At 48.5% G+C, this 19,839-nt stretch overlaps 2 protein-coding genes across 2 annotated transcripts; one reads left to right on the top strand and one right to left on the bottom strand.

The window, feature by feature from the left end:
* Nucleotides 1-25: 25 nt before the first annotated feature.
* BUD23 (BUD23 rRNA methyltransferase and ribosome maturation factor) lies at nucleotides 26-9,003 on the bottom strand. Its single transcript, XM_081889570.1, has 12 exons — nucleotides 8,886-9,003; nucleotides 7,972-8,009; nucleotides 7,155-7,250; nucleotides 6,047-6,129; nucleotides 5,364-5,460; nucleotides 5,138-5,234; nucleotides 4,746-4,796; nucleotides 3,967-4,052; nucleotides 3,351-3,396; nucleotides 3,127-3,185; nucleotides 1,852-1,941; nucleotides 26-587 (listed from the first exon to the last, which is right to left on the bottom strand). Exons 1-12 carry the CDS (start codon nucleotides 8,931-8,933, stop codon nucleotides 533-535), a joined length of 846 nt encoding a protein of 281 aa, XP_081745696.1. The 5' UTR covers nucleotides 8,934-9,003; the 3' UTR covers nucleotides 26-532.
* Nucleotides 9,004-10,348: 1,345 nt separating this feature from the next.
* Nucleotides 10,349-19,000, top strand: TBL2 (transducin beta like 2). Its single transcript, XM_081889567.1, has 7 exons — nucleotides 10,349-10,552; nucleotides 11,438-11,568; nucleotides 12,307-12,491; nucleotides 13,546-13,697; nucleotides 14,464-14,590; nucleotides 17,321-17,473; nucleotides 18,441-19,000. Exons 1-7 carry the CDS (start codon nucleotides 10,399-10,401, stop codon nucleotides 18,895-18,897), a joined length of 1,359 nt encoding a protein of 452 aa, XP_081745693.1. The 5' UTR covers nucleotides 10,349-10,398; the 3' UTR covers nucleotides 18,898-19,000.
* The last annotated feature ends 839 nt before the right edge of the window (nucleotides 19,001-19,839 follow it).

The following is a 19,839-nucleotide window of genomic DNA, read 5'->3' as shown; positions in this document are numbered from 1 at the left end:
AGCAACCCACCATCTCAGGAAAGGTTTTCTTTTTAAAGTATTTTAATAGCCGCTGCCACAAAGCTTTCTGTCTTTGGGTGGGAAATATCTGCAGCCCTCTTCCAGATATTCCTGGACTCAAACTCCCATCTGTCGGGGATGATGGTTGTTGTAGTTCAGCAACATCGGGGGGGGGGTCAAATGTCCCCCCCCCAGACCTTCTACCCTATGTTTCAAAGCATTTTAGCCCGACTCTTTTCTAGCAAATGGGAATCTTATCTCCCCAGTGCCTGATGGAGGGCTCTGGAAAAGACGAGCCACCGTCTTGCAGCAGGCAGAAGGACCCCCCGCAGCAAAATTGGGCAGATGCTACTCTTCTGTCTCTTCAAAGCACTCCTTGCTGGATCTGGTGAAAGGATGGTCCCAGTCTGGAGGGAGTCAAGTGTCCCGCGTGAAAATCCCATGGCTGATATCACATCCCTCTTTAGAGGCCGCAGACTGGTGCCGAAATGCTCCATGCCATTAAGGAGGGGTCCGATCAACAGCGCTGCGATCAGAAGTGAGGCCGCCGCTTCCGGCCGGTGTACTTAGTGTCTGCCCGGACATCCCTGCAGGGGTAGTGTGAAAGAGAGAAGGGTAACAGGGTTATGTGAGCAAGGAGGAAGGATTTGATCATCTTTATATTTACCTTGTCAGCATCTGATTGCCCATTCGCTACCTGGCCAGGTTCAAGGTATTAGTCAAGTGCTTAACAACTTGGGAACTTTTTACTTATAGTATCACTTTACCCCATATACATCCACTTGACTGCTTCAGTCACCAGAACGGGCACTCTTACAGATGCCATGTAATACCCATTCTGCATCTGTAAGAACTCTACAGTGGCAGCACCTGCACTTTGGAACTCCCTGCCTAGTGATCTCAGACATGCACATTAGGCCTACCCAGATGTTTAAAAAGTCAATGCAAGCTTTAATCTGCTTTCAGCCTATTGTTTTAGCTTTTCAAAAAGTCTTCAATTGTTGCTGTTAATTTTATTGGGGGGGGGCAACTACTTTGAGGGCTTTTAAAAAATGATCAATCTGTGTATAAATTTTGTGAAAGAAATAAATGAATGGATTACTCTGGGAGGGGGCCACCCTCAGCCCCCGCAAGGCAAAATGTTGGGTGGCTTCTAGGGGCTGCAAATTGCTCCTTTCCCAATCCATTAGATCAATTGGTTGATAAGCAGGGCAGGAGGGGGAAACCCCTCATCCTAAGCTGAGGAAGGGTGTATTTTTGTGTGTGCATGTGCAAGGGTGTGGGGGATAGTTTCCTGGAGAACATCTTAATAGACACACTGGTACATAGCTTAAGATGGATAGACAGTAGAAAGGAAGGGGAGTATAGGCAGCAAAAATGGTTTTAATGTTGGTGAGGGGTTGCTGCAAAAAAGTAGCCCGGGTCTCTGAAGATGTGTGAAGGAATTTGCTAATTATTTTTATAGGGCCTTACTTTTCCTCTCTGTAGCCTGGGATGTTACTTTTTGCTCTGCCTGACAGTCATTGCCTGAAACCTAATGGCAACTTCTGCCTGTTACGTGCCTTGAAATTCTGTGTGTGCTCTGATGTGTTCATTTGCAAGCTTGTAAAAATTTGGCCTGCTCTTAGAGGCCTTTGGAATTTACTTCCCCTGCTTAAGCTGATAAAGCTGTGTTTCAAATCCTAAATGGCCAAAAATCCATGACAATAACCACAGCCGCTGAACGCATGCGGCCCACAAATGGAGGGAAAATGCAACCCCTGCTTCCTTCACGAAAGTTTAACCACCCCAGACCTCCTGCCTGCACCCAAGGGTGGCCCCACACACCCAGGATGGAGAGGCCAGGCTTACCTGCCCTGCCGCCTCCTCCGTTCCTTCTTCTCGAAGACCCAGTCCCGACTCTTCTTTGCAGACTTCCCTTTGATGTTCTTGAACCGTGTCCTTGGAAGAGAACAAGGGTGAAGTCAGGAACCGGCCCCTGTCTCCACCACCACCGTATCGGTCCTGCCACTGACTGGCCAAGGGGCACTTTTAAAAATAAATGGATCACTATACTGCCAGTGAAATGTTTTAGGAGTATGCCCTCCGGCAACCACCACAGGTTTTAAAAAACAACAAATGCCACTAAAACCATATATGACAATCTTTGGCCTGCTATTCTGGGAATTTGCTGGGCTCTCATAGGAGGGCTGTGACACTTGCAGGGCAGGCTGTATGAGGCAGGAAAACATGGCCACCAGGAGCTTCCGGTGCCACGATGAAAAACCTCTGGCTCTTACTCTCTGTCTGTCCCCCAAGCTGCAGAGGATGGGTCTCGCCTTAGGCAGCTGCAAGGGGGGAGACATTTGCTGATGGGGTGTGTCCAAAGCCTACAGAGTCCAGAAAGGGCAGCTCAATTGCTTTAGATCAGTGGTTGCCAAAGCAGGAAGTAGCGACCCCTGGCAGGGGGTGGGGATAACCTAGAGGGGAATAGGAGGTGTCAATCAGACTTTGAAAAGCTGTTATCACAGGATCAGATTCATCTGTCTTGAACTGGATTTTGAACAAATGTGCAATTAATTGTTAGTGGTTTGAATTTTATTGTGCTATACCACCATTGTTCCCATTGCAAGGTTGAGAGACTGAGGCCAGAGGAGAGAGGGCTCTTGTGCCTAAATCCTGCTTGTGGGTTTCCCAGTTGGGGCATCTGGTTGGTTACTGAGAACAGGATGCTGGACTAGATGGGCCATTGGCCTGACCCAGCAGACTCTTCTTAGGTTATGGTTATCAATACAGTGGTACCTCGGGTTAAGAACTTAATTCGTTCTGGAGGTCTGTTCTTAACTTGAAAATGTTCTTAACCTGAGGTACCACTTTAGCTAATGGGGCCTTCCGCTGCCGCTGCTGCGTGATTTCTGTTCTCATCCTGAAGCAAAGTTCTTAACCCGAGGTACTATTTCTGGGTAAGTGGAGTCTGTAACCTGAGGTACCACTGTAAATTCCCTATGTTAAAAAGTGGCATGATTTCATGCAGTTAAGCTGTGACAGCACGTTCACCCTTCCTCCAGGTCCCCTACAGCCTCCCCAATTCAAGGTGAACAGCACTGTCTCTGTGGCCCCAGGCCTCTCCCAACTCTGACTCAGTACCTTTCATTGGTAAACTTTGCCCTCGCAGTCTCCTGATCACTGCATTCTGTGCCAAGACCCTGCCGGGGGAAAGCGGAAAAACACACACACAGAGCACATCAGTTTGCCTCAGGGGAGAGGAGAAAACCAGAGCGATGCAGCTGCTTTTATCGTTCAGAGCAAACCCTCTCCTGCATCTCTGGTGCACCCCCTGGCCCACCCCCAGTAGCCCCACAGATTGCTACCTTTGGCAACGCATCTGCTGCACCAACAAAAAGACAGAGAAAGAACCTGGGGGGGAAAGAGACACAAAATAATGAAAATCTGAAAAAAGAGAACGTATATTTCTTTAAGGAGGTACTTGTGCACCAAGTCCTCCTGGCAGACCACAAGGAGTTACTTTATTCAGAGAGGAGCTACTAGCCTGCCCTTGACTGTCAACCCTCATCAGTAGCTGCTTTCCAATGTTGCCAGAAAAGTTTTTCCTTAGCTGTCCACTCCAGGAGGCTGCTTTCTCCAGCTGAAGAGCAGTCGGAAGATGAAACGCCTTTCTGAGTGATTTGCCCGGGAAAGGAGAGGCCTCAATTAAAGCCTCAAGGAAGTCAGCGGTCACACAGAAGTGAGCTAGATATCTTTGGGTGCCACCTTTTCCTTAGAGGCCTCCATGACTACCAGGTTTGGTATACACAGGATTCAAAAGTGTCTCTCATGTCAGATTGCTCGCCATCACAGACAGGGCAGCACTGAAAGAGTCAGTTTCTGGCAACCTCCCTGCATTGCTCTGGCCCTGCAAAAGCCTCTCGACAACATGGAAGGCAGAACAAGGAGCCCTCCCTGGTCTCCAAATGGAAGAGGACTCACTTCTTGGCTTTGGCGCTGTTGGGGTAGTCAACCACCATGCCGCCTGTGAAGCCGGCCTTCATGGCTTGGGAGGTGATGAGTTCCAGCTGGCAGGAGAAATAGAAGACAGGTGAGTCTGAGCAGCCAGGGCAGGGGGCTCCCTCTTCTAATGGGACCTCCTTAGCATGCCAACCCTGCCCATCCTTAACTCCTGATTCTTTGTCTCTCTCTCTCTACCTGACTGGGGATTAGGAGCCACAACTTCAGCTAAGGCCACACATAGTCAGGCATGAGGAAGAATCAAAAAATTGGAAAGGACACCAAGGGTCATCTAGTCCAACCCCCTGTAGTGCAGGAATGATAGCTAAAGAATCCCTGAGAGATGTATTCTAGTAGCATGGCTAGTAGCCACTGACAGCCTTCTCCTCTATGAATGAGGAAGGGGAGAACCATGTACGCCAACTTTGAGAAAAGGGTGAAGTAGAAATGCAAATAAATTCCAGTAGAGTCTCATCCGGCTTCCCTAAACACCATCAACTTGTGGGAAAAGGCAGGCTGCATGCCAAAGAGTGCCAATGACACCAGGCCCCTGCAAACCAACTCCTATATGAGCCCCCAAAGAGTCCTTGGGGGTGTCAGATCTCCAGGCACAGCACCGAGCCAAAAGCAGCAGGCCCTTGCGGATCTATCCAGAGCCTCCACCTCCAAAAGCCTCCTTCAGCCTGTCCCGGGCAGCTCTGGGCCTCTGGCTGTGCCAGGCCTACCCCCACTCCACCCCACGGATCCCACATGAAACATACCTGCTGAGAGTTTTCTGGGTACAGCTGGAGGACGGCACGGGCTCCTCGGGCCTGTAGGAGGAAAGGACAATCAAAAACAGCCTATGCAGCATCCTGCTACCTGGCCAAGCCTCTCTGTCGGGAGTCTCTAAATTTCTTAGGCCTGTGGGCACATTTGGATTATTGAGAAGGGGGCCCCTCCCTCTTTGGTCCCTTCTCCCCCACATTCCAATGCAATCCCAGGATCAGTCCCAGACCTCACAGGACAATCCAGCTTCCCATGAGATCTAGCAAGAGCGCTTCCAACTTGCCAACATATAGTTGAACCTGCACAAGTAAAATGTACAAGGAATACTGTGATATCCTTTCCCCTCACAGATGGTTTGGAAGAAGCAGGTTTGGGAAGCCCTTACCAAAGCAGTATAGAGCGTTGAGAAAAACCGATACAGCCGCTTTGGGGGGCTGTGCGTCTTCTTGTCAGCATTGCATAGCCACTGCACTGCAGAAATACTGCAAGGAGGGAAAATGGGGAGTCTGGTCAGCTGGTCAGAAAGGAAACGCCTGTCCTCAATGACTTTTCTCAGTGGAATCTCATTCTGCATTTGCTGGTGAGTGAAGCTCCCAGCCAAGTTCTCCTACCTGATGCAGCCATCAAAGGTTCCTGGCCGGAAGGGGATGCCCTGGCCCATGTCTGCCAGCATCAAGTCACCCTCCACTTCTCTTTCTGCAGCTACATCTGTGCAGGATTAAGAGTGCGAGAGGGTTTTACCATTCCTGCCAGTTTTGACCAGTCCAATGCAGGACGCCTCAAGCCAAAGGGGTGTGCAAATAAGGGTGTCAATCTGAACTTTTTGCATGTTTATTATTGTAGCTCATGGTATTGGTACGGTTGGCATCACTCAATATAAAACATACTCCTAAATGAACTTTCCTTATCTACAGTAGTTCTTATTTCAAACAGGTCCTGGAAGGCATCAAGGAGACAACCTGAGCTACTAGTATTTACTATAAAGGTCAGCACAAGTAATCTAGTTACCAGCAAGATTTAATAAACAGCTCCTGTAAAAGAATGGGTTCCACACAGACAATAGTAAGTTAGCTAGCTAGAATTATACCCTTTAAACTACCAAATAAACAGACTAAATGAAATGGAAAACAGGCAGGACTTTAATAGGGAAGAGACAATAATTACAAGGAAATATAGGTATTATTAAAAATACACATCTCAGAGACCCCTTTCCATTAGCATATGCTGGCCAAGTGGACACACATGTAGGATTCAAATGCATATCTTGTAATGGATGGGGAAAAGTTCTACTCACCCAACATGGCAGAGCTGATGTCCATGCCAACCCAATAGTGTCCCTCCTCGGAGATGTAATCACCACTCAGACCAGAGCCACACCTGACCAGAAGAGCAGTACAGGTTAAGAAATAATGAAACGCCGACTGGTTTTCATCTCTTAGCAGGAGCCAAACAGGATTCAGGCATTCAATAGCACTTGCCCAAGCCCCTTTCACAGAACTGGGGATGGGAAATCACCTTCTTTGCCCAACATCTGGACTAGACAGACCACAAGTCTGGCTCAGCATAAGGCAGCTTACTGAAAGGAGAGCCCTGTGGCTGCTGCATCAGCCCAAAGGGAGCTCATCTGGTCCAGCATCCTGTTCTCACAGTGGCCAACCAGATGCCTATTCTGAGAAGCCCCCAAGCAGGACCTGAGTACAACAGAACTCTCCCTTCCTAAGGTTCCCAGCAACTGGTATTCAGAAGCATTGCTGCCCCTGACCATGGAGGTAAAGCATATCCATAATGGCCTTCAACAGCCGTTTTATCCTCTGTGATTTTGTCTAATCCCCCTCTAAAGCCTCTTAAGTAGGCAACCATCACAACCTCCAGTGGGAAGGAGTTCCATAAGAACACGAGACTGCTGAATCAAGCCAATGGTCCATCTAGCCCAGCATCCTGTGCACACAGTGGCCAACTAGATGCTCCAACTGGGAGACCCACAAGCAGAACCTAAGCACAGCAGCACTCTCCCAGCTTGTGAGTCTTCCAGCATACTGCTTCCAAGGGTAAAATGAGATTGTAGCCATCAGGGGCAGTAGCCATTTGATAGCTGAATCCTCTTCCACAGCCATCGAAACTGGTGTCCAACCCTACTTCTAAAGGGAGTGAATTCTATAGCTTTAACTGAAGAAGGACTTTTCTTTGTATTTATGTTCCCATGATGGACAGGCTCCTTAACTATTCAGCACCCCAATCCAAACTTACTGTCTGGAATAAGTATAGCCTCCTACATAAGAATGACAAGACCAAAACTGACTTTTGGAAGCTGGGTGCAAAAAAGAAGCTGCCTGACCCTCCCACGCCAGCAGTTTAGAGAAAGAAGCAGCGACACACTTAAAGGTACAACGCAGCAAGCTCACCCAACATCCAGCAAGAAACAGGTCCGGTCCTCCGGGAGACCCAGCAGCTCCACAGCCCGTTCAGACATCTGCGACTGGATCTCGATCATCCGAGAGCTGGAGAATGAAAATGCCCCAAAACAAGCAGTGAAGAAACCTCAGCTCCTCTTGGATGTCTGCAAGGCAGCTTGAGTGGGGTGGGGTAGGGGAGTGGGAGAATATACACAGGCATTGCATCTATCCCAGATGTTTAAGTGGTAAAATAGGTGTTCCAATGTTAAGGTGGACAAGACAAAAGCCATATCACACCAATGCCATGCAGTAGGGAGGGAAAGTGTCTGTCGGTATGGATGGGGGAGATGACACCCACTGACAATTGTTGGGGACTGGATTACTAGCAGCCAGAAGCAGCTTAGTCATGCTGGCCACACAACCTGGAAAAACTGTCTGCAGACAAACGTCGGCTCCCTCGGCCAGTAAAGCGAGCTGAGCACCGCAACCCCAGAGTCGTTTGCGACTGGACTTAACTGTCAGGGGTCCTTTACCTTTTATTCACAGACCACAACTCCTCCATATGTCCTGCTCCTCAAAAACAGCTGTCACGGTTAAGCTACTACCTCCAAAACAGTCACCTTGTCTTTCTTTTAAATCAAAGACATCCTCTACGCATTTTTCCTCCATCCATTTTTACACCTGCAAGGACCCTGCCTCTTAGAGCACCCCCAGGAGGCACCGCCCACTTTGAAAACCACTGTTTTAAGACATGCTTTAAAAGCTCTTTAAACAAATAGGTTCAATAAAGAGATTAGCTGCTTTCCTCAGCCCAAGGCTGCCTTACTTGTGTGTGTATTTTCGGGCTTCAGTCTCATCGTAGAACTGGGAAAAGAAAGAGAAATGGGGGGTTGCATTGAAGAAAGAATGTAAGCACCCTTATGGATCTGACTAACAAGAACATAAGAGTCTGCAGGATCAGGCCAATGGCCCATCTAGTCAAGCATTCTGTTCCCAGTGGTGAACTAGATGCTCCAAAGTGAAACCCACAAGCAAGACGTAAGCGCAACAGCAACTCTTTCTTCCCGTGGCTTCCAGCAACTGGTATTCAGAAGCCTCAGACCATACAGGCAGAGCACAGCCATCATCACGAGTGGCCTTGATGAATTTGTCCAATCCTCTTTCAAAGCCATTCAAGTTGGTGGCCATTGCTGCGTCCTGTGGGAATGAGTTTCATAGTTCAAACAGGCACTGTGTGAGCTACTCCTTCCTTTTGTCTGCCCTGAATCTTCCAACATTCAGCTTCATTTTCACAAGATGGACTGCCTTCTGACATGGGAAGTTCTTTCTGATGATCAGAGTTAACAGCAACTGAGGAATTTCTCGGCTCATAAAAAAGAGATATATATTCCCCACCACCACACAACTCAGTCGGCAACCTGGTGCCCTCTAAGTGAACTGTGTTACAACGTCCATTAGTCTGGCTGACAGGTGCTGTACTCCAAAACCATCTGGAGGACACCAGGTCGGCATAGACCGATATAGCTGACACCTAGTCGTCTTCTGTTTCCCATATTGGAACCCAGGTGGCTCCAAGGAGGATGGAAGGAAGCACCCTAGCAGCAAGACATGGAGGCAAGGTAGACTGTCTCTGTGCTTGGAGGCTCAATTCTTGGTCCTGGGGGCTTACAGGTACGAACGCTCCACCGGCCCCTGAGAGTCCTCGCCCCCGCCTCCCTCTCCCCTCCTTGTCTCGCTTACTAGTTCTGGGGGGCCGCGATGCTCGGGCCTCTTGCCGCTGGCCGCCATGCTTGCGCGCTTGTCTTCTACGTCACAGTCGTGCGACACAGAAGCGGTCGGGGCTGCAGAATTTAAGAGAGAATTGTTGGGAGGGCCATCCCACTTCCTGGATAGCCGATTTCCGGGTTCTTCCTCCCTTCCAGCTGAATTTCCCATTTGATCAAGAGGGTTGCGGACCGAATCGAGACAAAGGCGGTGTGTTTATCACACTCGATTTTCTTTACCCGGAGGCTATGGAGGTGTTGCATAGGCTGTAACATGTTGTGTAATTGTATTCTTGCCGTCTTGGTTCTTTGAATGAGCCTGTGAGTGCAAGTCAAGGGTAAAGAGGCTTTTTCTGGTGGGCGAGATGGGCCTCTTGCCCATCGCCCCCCACCTTGGGGGGGGGGAACAATCACACTACATCGCAGCCTATTTTATAAGGTTGTTTTGGGGATTAACATAAGGGGAAGGAGAACGATGCACGTCACCTTGAACTCCTTGGAGAAAAATGGTGGGATATAATAAATACATGAAGTGCGGTTGCTTGATCTGCTGCCCACTGTGGACTGCAGCAAGCCCCTTCGTGTACAGTATCTGTTTTCGGAATCGCTTCTCATAAGAGATTCCAAAGGCGGTCTTCACCTTTAAACCGGGCTTGAATCGGGTAGCCTTTCATAGCGGAGGCTCGACTGTCCTCTGTTAACGTAGCAGGACACGTGGCGATCCGACCGCCTGCGACTCCAAGCACCTCTCCCCCCTTCCCTTCCGGGATGTTTCCCTTGGGGGTCGGGTAGCCCTTCAGATAGAGGACTATACTTCTCCGCAAAGCGGCATGCAACGCCACGAGAGACCAAAAATACGTATAAGGAATTTTAGAATCAAAGTCTCCCCAACTAATTTCAATAAAAAGAGCTCGCAGTTTAAAATTATAAAAACCACCCCTCCCCAAGTAAAATCAATCAATAATGGCTTGTAGCGTTTGCGGGCTGGGAGTGACATTTTATTTGCTATATACATTTTGCATGTCTTTTTTGAACCCCGCCTGGAAATCGTAACATGATAGGCGGCATAGAGATGTGTGTGCGTATTAAAACGAATGAAGCTTTAAAATCATGGATATCGCCATTCATTCAAGTATACATGGACAGCTGTGTCTTCTTCCCCTCGGGGAGAAAAGGACGAGGAACCCACCCCGCCCCCCCCCCAAACGAAGTTTAATGGTAACCGCAATTTCTCTGCCTCCTCTAGACCCGAATCCTCTTTGCGGCCCAATCCGTGCACAGTGCGTAGCCAATCCCGCGAAGGCTACTTTTGCGCGCGCGCCCCTCCGCCTTAGAACCGCTTCGGCGCATGACTGACAGCGGCCAGCGAACGCGCACGCGGCGGAACTCGCCACCCATTGGTCGGTGGCGGTGGCGCGCGCGTCCCCGTCGGCCTTGGTCCCGCGCGCTGAGGTGGCTGAGGCGAGAAGGCGGCGGCGGCGGTAGGGAAGATGGAGGCGGCGGCTGTGCCGGGTTCGGCGTGGCTGGCGGGGCTGTCGCTGGTCCTCGGCGGCCTCGTTCTCTGGCTGGTGCTGGTCCTGCTGAGGCGGAGGACGGAGGAGGCGGAACCCAGCCGGAAGGGGACGGAGCCCGTCACGATCGACGGTGAGAGCGCGAGACGAGGAGGGGCGGGGCTTAAGACGAGCCACACCCCCTTCGGGAGTCCTCACTTTGCCCCAGCTGTAAAATGGGCCGCTAGGCTGAGTCGTGCCAAAATTTCAGGATGAAAGCAGTGCCTCATATATAATAATCAGTTATAAAGGTAAAAGGACCCCTGACCATTAGGTCCAGTCGTGACTGACTCTGGGGTTGCGGCGCTCATCTCTCTTTATTGGCCGAGGGAGCCAATACCTTCTCACCGAAGCAGTACCTATTTATTTACTTGCACATTGATGTGCTTTTGAACTGCTAGGTTGGCAGGAGCAGGGACTGAGTAACGGGAGCTCACCCCCTCGCGGGGATTCAAACCGCCAACCTTCTGATCAGCAAGTCCTAGGCTCTGTGATTTAACCCACAGCACCACCCGTGCCCCGCAATATTCAGTTATATTGGTTGCATAATATAGTTTCTGTCAATTATGTGTTTTGTTGTGATATAAATACAATTTAGGTGAAATTCAATATAATTACATAATTTGGACTAAGTTTCATATAATTTAGCTCAGTATGGCGAACACCAGCGGGCAGTGGCTTTCCAGGGTTTCAGATGGGGAGCCTTTTCCAGCCTTACTTGGAGACACCAGGGATTGTTCCTAAGAGCTTCTGCAGACAAAGCAGATATGAGCCTTCTCCAGCTGTGTAGATTATTGGCTTTTTCATAGCATTGCAAGTTGTGTTTTCAAGCTATGTTATTACATTTGGAGTCTTACAATCTATTTCGAAAAAATGGTCCTGCATCTGGCCTTGCTCTTCTAAATTCTGGGAGAATGCTGATTGTCTAGTCCGTCTTACCTGTTTTTAAAATAAGACTTTCTTCAATTGTATTCTGTAGATCAGGATGTGAACAGTGAAGCAGCCAGCAAAACATCAGTCCCAAAGAAGCAGAAGCAGCTTCAGCGGATCCGCAAAGAGAAGCCCCAGCAACACAACTTCACCCACCCGCTCCTGGCTTCGGCACTCAAAGTGAGGCCTGGCAGGCTACAGCTTGTGTTCTGTGTTTCGCGGGAAAAGGAGTGGGCTAATCTTATGTAGGAAGTTTACCTTTATACCAAGTCAGAGACCTATCTGGCTCAGTGTTGCCTGCATTGATTGGCCATGCTAGTCCAGGGTTTTTAGACTGGGAGTTGCTCCCAGCCCTACCTGGAGATACCAGGAATTGAACCTTCTGCATGCAAAGCAGATGCCCTTCCAGTTGGTCTTTATCTAGTGATGGGGTTTGCCCCTTCAGAACCCTTCTGGGCTTTTGGAAATACTGGATCCTTCTTTCTCCTCACATACATGCATGCACGTTGCAGAAAAATATAAGAGCCAGTTGATTAGACATGCAAAAACTCACAGTAGTGGGGAAGATTATGACCTGAGAGGTGTAGTAGTTAGAATATCATACAAGGATTTGGGAGACAAGGGTATAAATCTGCACTCAGCCATGAAGCTCACTTGCTGACCCTGGTCCAGTCAGCCCCTCTCAGCCTAACCTACCTCACAAGGTTATTGTGGGAATTAAATGAGGGGGAGAACCATGTACACCATTTTGAGCTCTTTGGAGAAGAGATGGGATGTAAATCAAATCAACAAACAAACACTTTTGTAGCATGGCAACCAGCTCTTCGCTCCCTGTGCCCCAGGATGGAGCACCTCTGTATTCCTTTCCACTTTCAGCTTGTTGAGAGGCCAAAGGTTGATCCTCTTTGCATTTTTCAGGGCCACAGCGGGAGCATCACCTGCCTGGATTTCAGCAGCAATGGGAAGTACCTGGCGTCCTGTTCTGATGACCGCACCGTCCGCATCTGGAGCACCAAGGACTTCCTGGAGCGGGAGCACCGCTGCATGCGAGCCAACGTAGAGCTGGACCATGCCACTTTGGTCCGCTTCTACCCGGACTCCAGGTGGGGAGGCTGTGCCTGGACATGGGACAATTAGCTCTCCTCCTCCTCTTTACAACTGAAATTGCAGACTAGCTGATCCTTTCCAAGAAGATGGGGAGGGCAGATTAGAATTACCGGCAGCTCAGGTTGATCGGTGGAGTCATCTTCCCTTTTTAAAAAAGGAGCTAGTAGCTAGAGCTAGTTTAAGTTCAAGTTCAGCATGCCCCAAAGCAACTGATTCCAGTTCATGTCTGTCTCCTTACAAAATGAACCAGTTCAGTTCACAGTCATTTCGTTGGTCCAAATGATTCTCTGCAAAAAAAACACCAAAAACCAAAAACCACAGCCTTCAGAATGTTACAAGCTGCTGTGCTGAAGTATAAGATATATTTAAGAAGAGTAAGGAAACATTTTTCAAAACCACAGTGGAATGTGATCTGTTTAGTTTGTTTTTCCCAGCAATTATTATATTTAAGCTTAAAGGTCCAAAAAGTCTTAACGAGGGGAAGATACACACATAAGGGAATGACTGTGAAATAAAAACTGTTCGAAATTCTACCCCACAACAAATGTAATTCACATTCTGTTCAGCCAGCAATTGCAGGAGGTGTAGCTCAAAGATTTTGGAACTAACTTAGCGAACTTTGCAAACTAGCTCATTCCAAGCAGTGACGGTGGGGAGGAGGTCAATTCCTACAAACCAGGGTTAGTAAATTCTATCCTGGAGTAGGGGGTGTCAGTGCTGACCACCTGCCCAGGTCTGCTACTGCTGGTCCAAGCCACTGTCCTCCTTTGCTGTAACGGCAGAGATGGAGTGGGCCTGTTGTCAAGCTTCTTCCTCACTACTCTTGTCCCCTGCCAGCCTTATGTTAACATTGAACTGGCATTGGAGTTTGATTAGGGGAATGCTGAAGGAGGACAGCACAGGTGCCCATACAACACCCAGCCAGCTTTACTTCCAGGAGCAATAATGGAAACACTGGTAAAGCATCTGGGGCTGAGGGATGGCCTGAGGCTGTTGGAGCAGCTTGTACTTGTGCTGCTTACAGGCACTGCCTCTCCTTTCTTCAAGCAGGGCCTTTATTGCGTGGCTGGCCAACGGAGACACCCTCAGGCTGTTCAAAATGACAAAGAAGGAAGATGGCAGCTTCACATACGCCGCACTTCCAGAAGACTTCCCAAAGCTGCACAGAGCCCCCGTCATCAACATTGGAGTCGCAGACACAGGTATGGAAGAGGGGAGGGGGCTCTCTTTCTTTTCTAGGGTTTGGCTTCCTAAGTACCCAGAGCTAAATTGGCCAGGGAGAGCCAATGAAAACCTAAGAAAAAAACAGCTGCATCAGGCCAAGGGCCTGTCTGGTTCAGCATCTTGTCCTCACAGTGGCCAGCCAGGTGTCCCAGTAAGAAACCCACAAGCAGGTCTGGAGCACAAAAGCCCTCTCCCCTCCCATGGTTTCTGACGTTTGTGTGTGTTTTGCCAATTATTTTTTATTGATTTTCCAAGTTACAACCCAGTTTTCACAAATTATTACAAATGAATACCAAATGAATTCAATTTTAATTAAATGATTTCCCACTCACCATTGTCGCCGCGCCCTTGGCTTCTAATATTACTGCATTAACTATTTTAAATTATCTCCAATTACAATGCGTTACCCAAAGTTATCCCTTAATTATCAGCGGTACTCTTAGCAATTTCCATTCATGTTGAAACATTGTTTACAGCATTTACATACTTTTATGAAACTTCCAAGTGAGAATATAATCTTTCTTTTCATTTTATTCTGTGTATGACAGTTCTAATATATAATCTTCATTGGCCTTATCCTCTGCCCTTTATACCAAATGTCTCCATATTCAAAGATGATATTGAGTGGCATTCCTTTCTGGGTGTTTGCAGTGCTGCAGTTGTTATTCAGTGCATAGCTGGTATCTCAAGGTTAACCATGGCTAGCAGCTCTTTGCCACTGATCTCTTGTCTCTCCTGCCCCAGGGAAGTACATCATGGTTGCCTTCAGTGACACCACCATCCTCATCTTGGACACGAAGGGGGACGCCCTTGCCACCATCAACACCAACCAGATGAACAACACCTTTTCAGCTGTGTCACCATGTGGAAGGTAAGGGTTGTGTCAGCTATGCAGCTGAGCTGCTCTCTACCACCTGCTTACCCTCAGGGCAGTCAGTTGCTTGTATTCCCCCATGAGCCAAGAAAACCAAGGGCATGTCCCCAGAGTTAGCTGTGAACTAATGCCAAAGAGTTAATAGAATCATCGAGTTGGAACGGTCCTTGGAGGTCCTCTAGACCTTCATTGGTGTTGGGTCTACAAGGAAGGAGGCAACAACAGGTTTCCTGCCACATGACAACCCAGCCTCTACTTAAATCCCTCCAGTGAAAGAGGGTCTGTGGTTTCCCAACCCATTGTGTCTCATTCTCAAGATTCCTCTTATGTTCAAGATGCTTCGCCTCACATTGAGCAGAAATCTGCTTCCCTGAAGTTTCCACCCACTGTAGACCCAGTCCTGCCCTCTGGAGCAACAGCAGACAAGTTTGCTTCATTTTCTAAGCTCCTCAGATATTTGAAGACTGCTGCCCTTTCTCTTCTCTCTCTCTCTCTCTCTCTCTCTCTCTCTCTCTCTCTCTCTCTCTCTCTCTCTCTCTCACACACACACACACACACACACACACACACCACACACCACACATACAGAGAGAGAGAGAGTTTTCTCTTCTCCAGGCTAAACAAACTCAACTCATTCAGCTGTTACTCACAGGATTTGATTTCCAAACTCCTCACCATCCTAGTCACCTTCCTCAGGAGAACGTTTGTCAGTATCCTCCTTAAAATGTGTTGTCCAGAATTCAGATGTGGCCTAACTAGGGTGGTGTTAGCTTTCTCTCTCTCTCTCTCTCTCTCTCTCTCTCTCTCTCTCTCTCTCTCTCTCTCTCCTAGCTTTGTGTCATTGGCAGATTTGATGAGTGTTCTCTCTACTCCCTGATCCAGATCATTTATAAAAAATATTAGCACAAGGCGTTGGACAAAGCCCTGTGGCACTCCACACAAAACACACACACACAGTTAAGACACAGCAGCCATCAATGAGCACACGCCAGTGTACGGTTGCTTCATTTGGCTCCAACCTCAGTAGTGTCCAAACACCCCTTTTCTAACTTATTTATTTATTGCATTTATATTCCTCCAAAGAGTTCAAGGTGGTACACATGGTTCTCTCCCTCATTTAATCCCCACAACAACCTTATGAGGTAGCTTAGGTTAAGAGGCATTGACCAGCCCAGGGTCACCCAGTGAGCTTCATGGCCAAGTGGGAATTTGAATCCTGGTCTCCCAGGTCCTAGCTCAACACTCTAATCACTACACCACACTGTCAACAAGAATATAATGGGAGACTTTGACATGCTTCACCAAAGTCAAGACATTTGTTGTTGTTTAGTCATTTAGTCATGTCCGACTCTTCGTGACCCCATGGACCAGGGCACGCCAGGCACTCCTGTCTTCCACTGCCTCCCGCAGTTTGGTCAGACTCATGTTTGTAGCTTCAAGAACACTGTCCAACCATCCTGTCCTCTGTCGTCCCCTTCTTGTGCCCTCCATCTTTCCCAACATCAGGGTCTTTTCCAGGGAGTCTTCTCTTCTCATGAGGTGGCCAAAGTATTGGAGCCTCAACTTCACGATCTGTCCTTCCAGTGAGCACTCAGGGCTGATTTCCTTAAGAATGGATACGTTTGATCTTATTGCAGTCCATGGGACTCTCAAGAGTCTCCTCCAGCACCATAATTCAAAAGCATCAATTCTTCGGCGATCAGCCTTCTTTATGGTCCAGCTCTCACTTCCATACATCACTACTGGGAAAACCATGGCTTTAACTATACGGACCTTTGTTGGCAAGGTGATGTCTCTGCTTTTTAAGATGCTGTCTATGTTTGCCATCGCCTTTTTCCCAAGGAGCAGGCGTCTTTTAATTTCGTGACTGCTGTCACCATCTGCAGTGATCATGGAGCCCAAAAAAGTAAAATCTCTCACTGCCTCTATTTCTTCCCCTTCTATTTGCCAGGAGGTGATGGGACCAGTGGCCATGATCTTCGTTTTTTTGATGTTGAGTTTCAGACCATATTTTGCGCTCTCCTCTTTTACCCTCATTAAAAGGTTCTTTAATTCCTCCTTACTTTCTGCCATCAAGGTTGTGTCATCTGCATAGCTGAAGTTGTTGATATTTCTTCCGGCGATCTTAATTCCAGCTTGGGATTCATCCAGTCCAGCCTTTCGCATGATGAATTCTGCATATAAGTTAAATAACCAGGGAGACAATATACAGCCTTGCCGTACTCCTTTCCCAATTTTGAACCAATCCGTTGTTCCATATCCAGTTCTAACTGTAGCTTCTTGTCCCACTTAGGATTTCTCAGGAGATAGATGAGGTGATCAGGCACTCCCATTTCTTTAAGAACTTGCCATAGTTTGCTGTGGTCGACACAGTCAAAGGCCTTTGCAAAGTCAATGAAGGAGACAAAGTCAAGACATACTATTGAACTTTTCTCAGGTTGCTTTCAACACATGTACAATCTGTGTGCAAAAGAGATGAGCTGTGCAGATCAACAGGTATACACTTTCACACAAACACATGAATGTGTGTAGAGAAAGCTTATACATGCATTTAGTGTAACATGTGAACAAGCCTTACATGTGCTGTTCCCAGGAATATGAGGCAAGAGTGGTCTGGAGCAACTGGGAAGAGGAAACTTTCAAGGCTGGTTGGTGCAATTGATTTGGCACAGCCTGGCTTGGGAATAACAGGGCACTTCCCTTCCTTATGGCTTCCCTTTCCTTCAGGTTTGTTGCATCGTGTGGCTTCACTCCCGACGTGAAGGTATGGGAGGTGTGTTTCAGCAAGAGTGGGGACTTCCGGGAGGTGACCAGGGCCTTTGAGCTGAAGGGGCACACGGCTGGCGTGTATTCCTTCTCTTTCTCCAATGACTCCAGGCGGTAAGTGAGGAACCCTCTTCCAGCTGCACTTCCCTCTGGTAGTTCTGTGTCCTGTTTGTCACCTGCTGACTCCTCCAAAGAGCACTCCTGGTTATCTGCTGCGCTGGGTGTCTGTGGCCAGGAGGTCCTTTGGACTGGCCTCTTCTTGCCCGCATCTCCTCCCCTATAACCAAGCAGCCAGAAGGAACCTCCTTCCAAGATTTGAAGTTACACCATAGCACTGTCCTCCATGCCCAGGGACAAGCATCCTGGTTTGGTTATTTCATGAGGCTTCTATGCTAAATGGCTTCAGACTGTTGTAGTTGTTGTTAGTTAATTTATTATCCGCCCTGCACCTTAAGGTCCTGGGACTGGTTACAGCATTAAAACACAATATTTAAAACGACTGAAAACAAGTCACAGCCATAAAAATAAGGTGGCTCCTAAAAGCATACACCTCAGGTGTCAAAAGCCAGGGTAGCAAAGAGGTGCGTCTTCAGCATCCTTTGAAAGCTGTATAATGAAGGCAACAGATGTGGCAGGGAGTTCCACAGCTCAGTGGCTGCCCCTCTCCCAGGCCACCACCCTCCAAGCCTCTAAAGGCGAAGGAACTACCAAGAGGTCTCCCTCTGCTGACCCAAGAGCATCTGTAGGGAAGGAGGCAACTAGTCTTTCAGGTGTTTTGCACCTGAATCATTTAGGGCATTAAACCACCAATGTGAGCAATTGAATTGGCAGCCAGGTGAGTAACAATTTAAACCAAAGCTGAATTTCACAGCTTGCCTCTGACACCCCAAACCCAGGGGGAAACAGGTAGTAAAGCAGAGGTGAGGAACCCAGTCAGCCATCAGCAAGAAGCTGATGGAGACTTAGTGGGACGTCCTCTCAGCCTGAGGCGGCATTCTGCCACAGCTGCAGCTTCTACAGCTCAAGACTTCAGCCGGAGGGTAATGTCTTCTTTCCTCCCCCACCCCACCCCCCAACCCAGGATGGCAACGGTTTCAAAGGATGGAACATGGAAACTATGGGACACAGATGTTGAATACAAAAAGCAACAGGACCCGTACCTGCTCCTGACAGGTCGGTGCCAGGTGGCGGAGCCCTGTCGCATTGCCCTGTCCCCTGACGCCCGAGCCCTGGCCATCTCCAGCAGGACCAGCATCTTTGTTTACAATACCCGGAATGGCGAGGAAGAGGAGCGCTTTGAGGGCGTCCATGGCGAGCACATCACAGACTTGGCCTTCGATGTGAGCAGCCGCTTCCTGGCCTCCTGCGGAGACCGGGCTATCCGCATCTTTCACAACACGACGGGCTACCGGGCTGTGGTGGAGGAGATGAAGGCCCTGCTGAAAAAGGCCACCAACGAGTCGACAAAGCAGAGACTGCAGCAGCAGGTCACAAGTGCCCAGAACTCTCTGGATGCCATCTATGGCAAGGGCAACTGAGCCCTTCCCAGAGCAGGGGGGTGCGGGGGTGGCTTCTGCTGGGCAGACCCAGGGCTAGGATTTTCATGTCAGAGAGACGGCTAATAAAATATGTTTTGCACAACTGTCGCTCTCCCAAGTTTTGATGAAGCCTGTCACCACGAGAAAGGCAGAGGAGCATTGCTCATTTCCAGACTAGGCCTCTAATACAGGGCATGAAAAAAAATTTTTTTGGAATTGTTCCCACTTGGGTCTGAGCCATCCCATGAGCGGATCTGTCCCTACATGTCACAAGAGAGCAGAACTAGCTTTATTTTTTTTAAGGGTGTGGGGTGTAGACCTGGCTCCAACACAGCGTATATAGCCCTAAAAAGCAGGTTGAAGTGCTTTGCTGTAGGGGCAGTGGATCAGCTGGCCTCACACTGATGGTGTTTAATGCAGGGCAGAGCTGGGGGGGGGCGTCTCTTAATTCTTTCTTGATCTACTTTTTATTTTAGTGACTCATCCTAGTCCACTGATGGGTGTTTAATTTACAGAGTCAACCATACAGAGGAAGGAAGGGATTTTTAATAGTGAGAGGGCTTAAGCTGCATGCTTACCTGGGAAAAAGTCCCGTTGAACTCAGTGTGGCACTTCTGGATACACAAGTAAGGATTGCACTGAAGCTCACCATGCTAACCAGGCATACTTCTGAGTAAACATTATTAGTATTTTACTCTCTGGCTCACACCACATAATTTAAGTCTATTCTTACTTAAGAACAAAAGATATGTGTGCCTAGATTAGGCCACTGTCCTGCTATTCTGCTGTGGTCAACTTTTGGTCAATTTTGCTCTCTTGGAAGCTTTTCATACTGTGATGTTGGACACTTTAACCAAGAACAGGCAATCTATGGCCCTCTGGATGCTGTTGAGCCTACAGTTCGCATCACCCGCCCTGACCATTGCATTGGCCATGCTGACA

This window comes from Podarcis melisellensis, assembly GCF_964234715.1.
Source record: "Podarcis melisellensis genome assembly, chromosome: 15".
NCBI lineage: Eukaryota > Metazoa > Chordata > Lepidosauria > Squamata > Lacertidae > Podarcis > Podarcis melisellensis.
The sequence above is the reverse complement of the archived record's forward strand: the minus strand, read 5'-3'. Positions and strand labels throughout refer to the sequence as shown.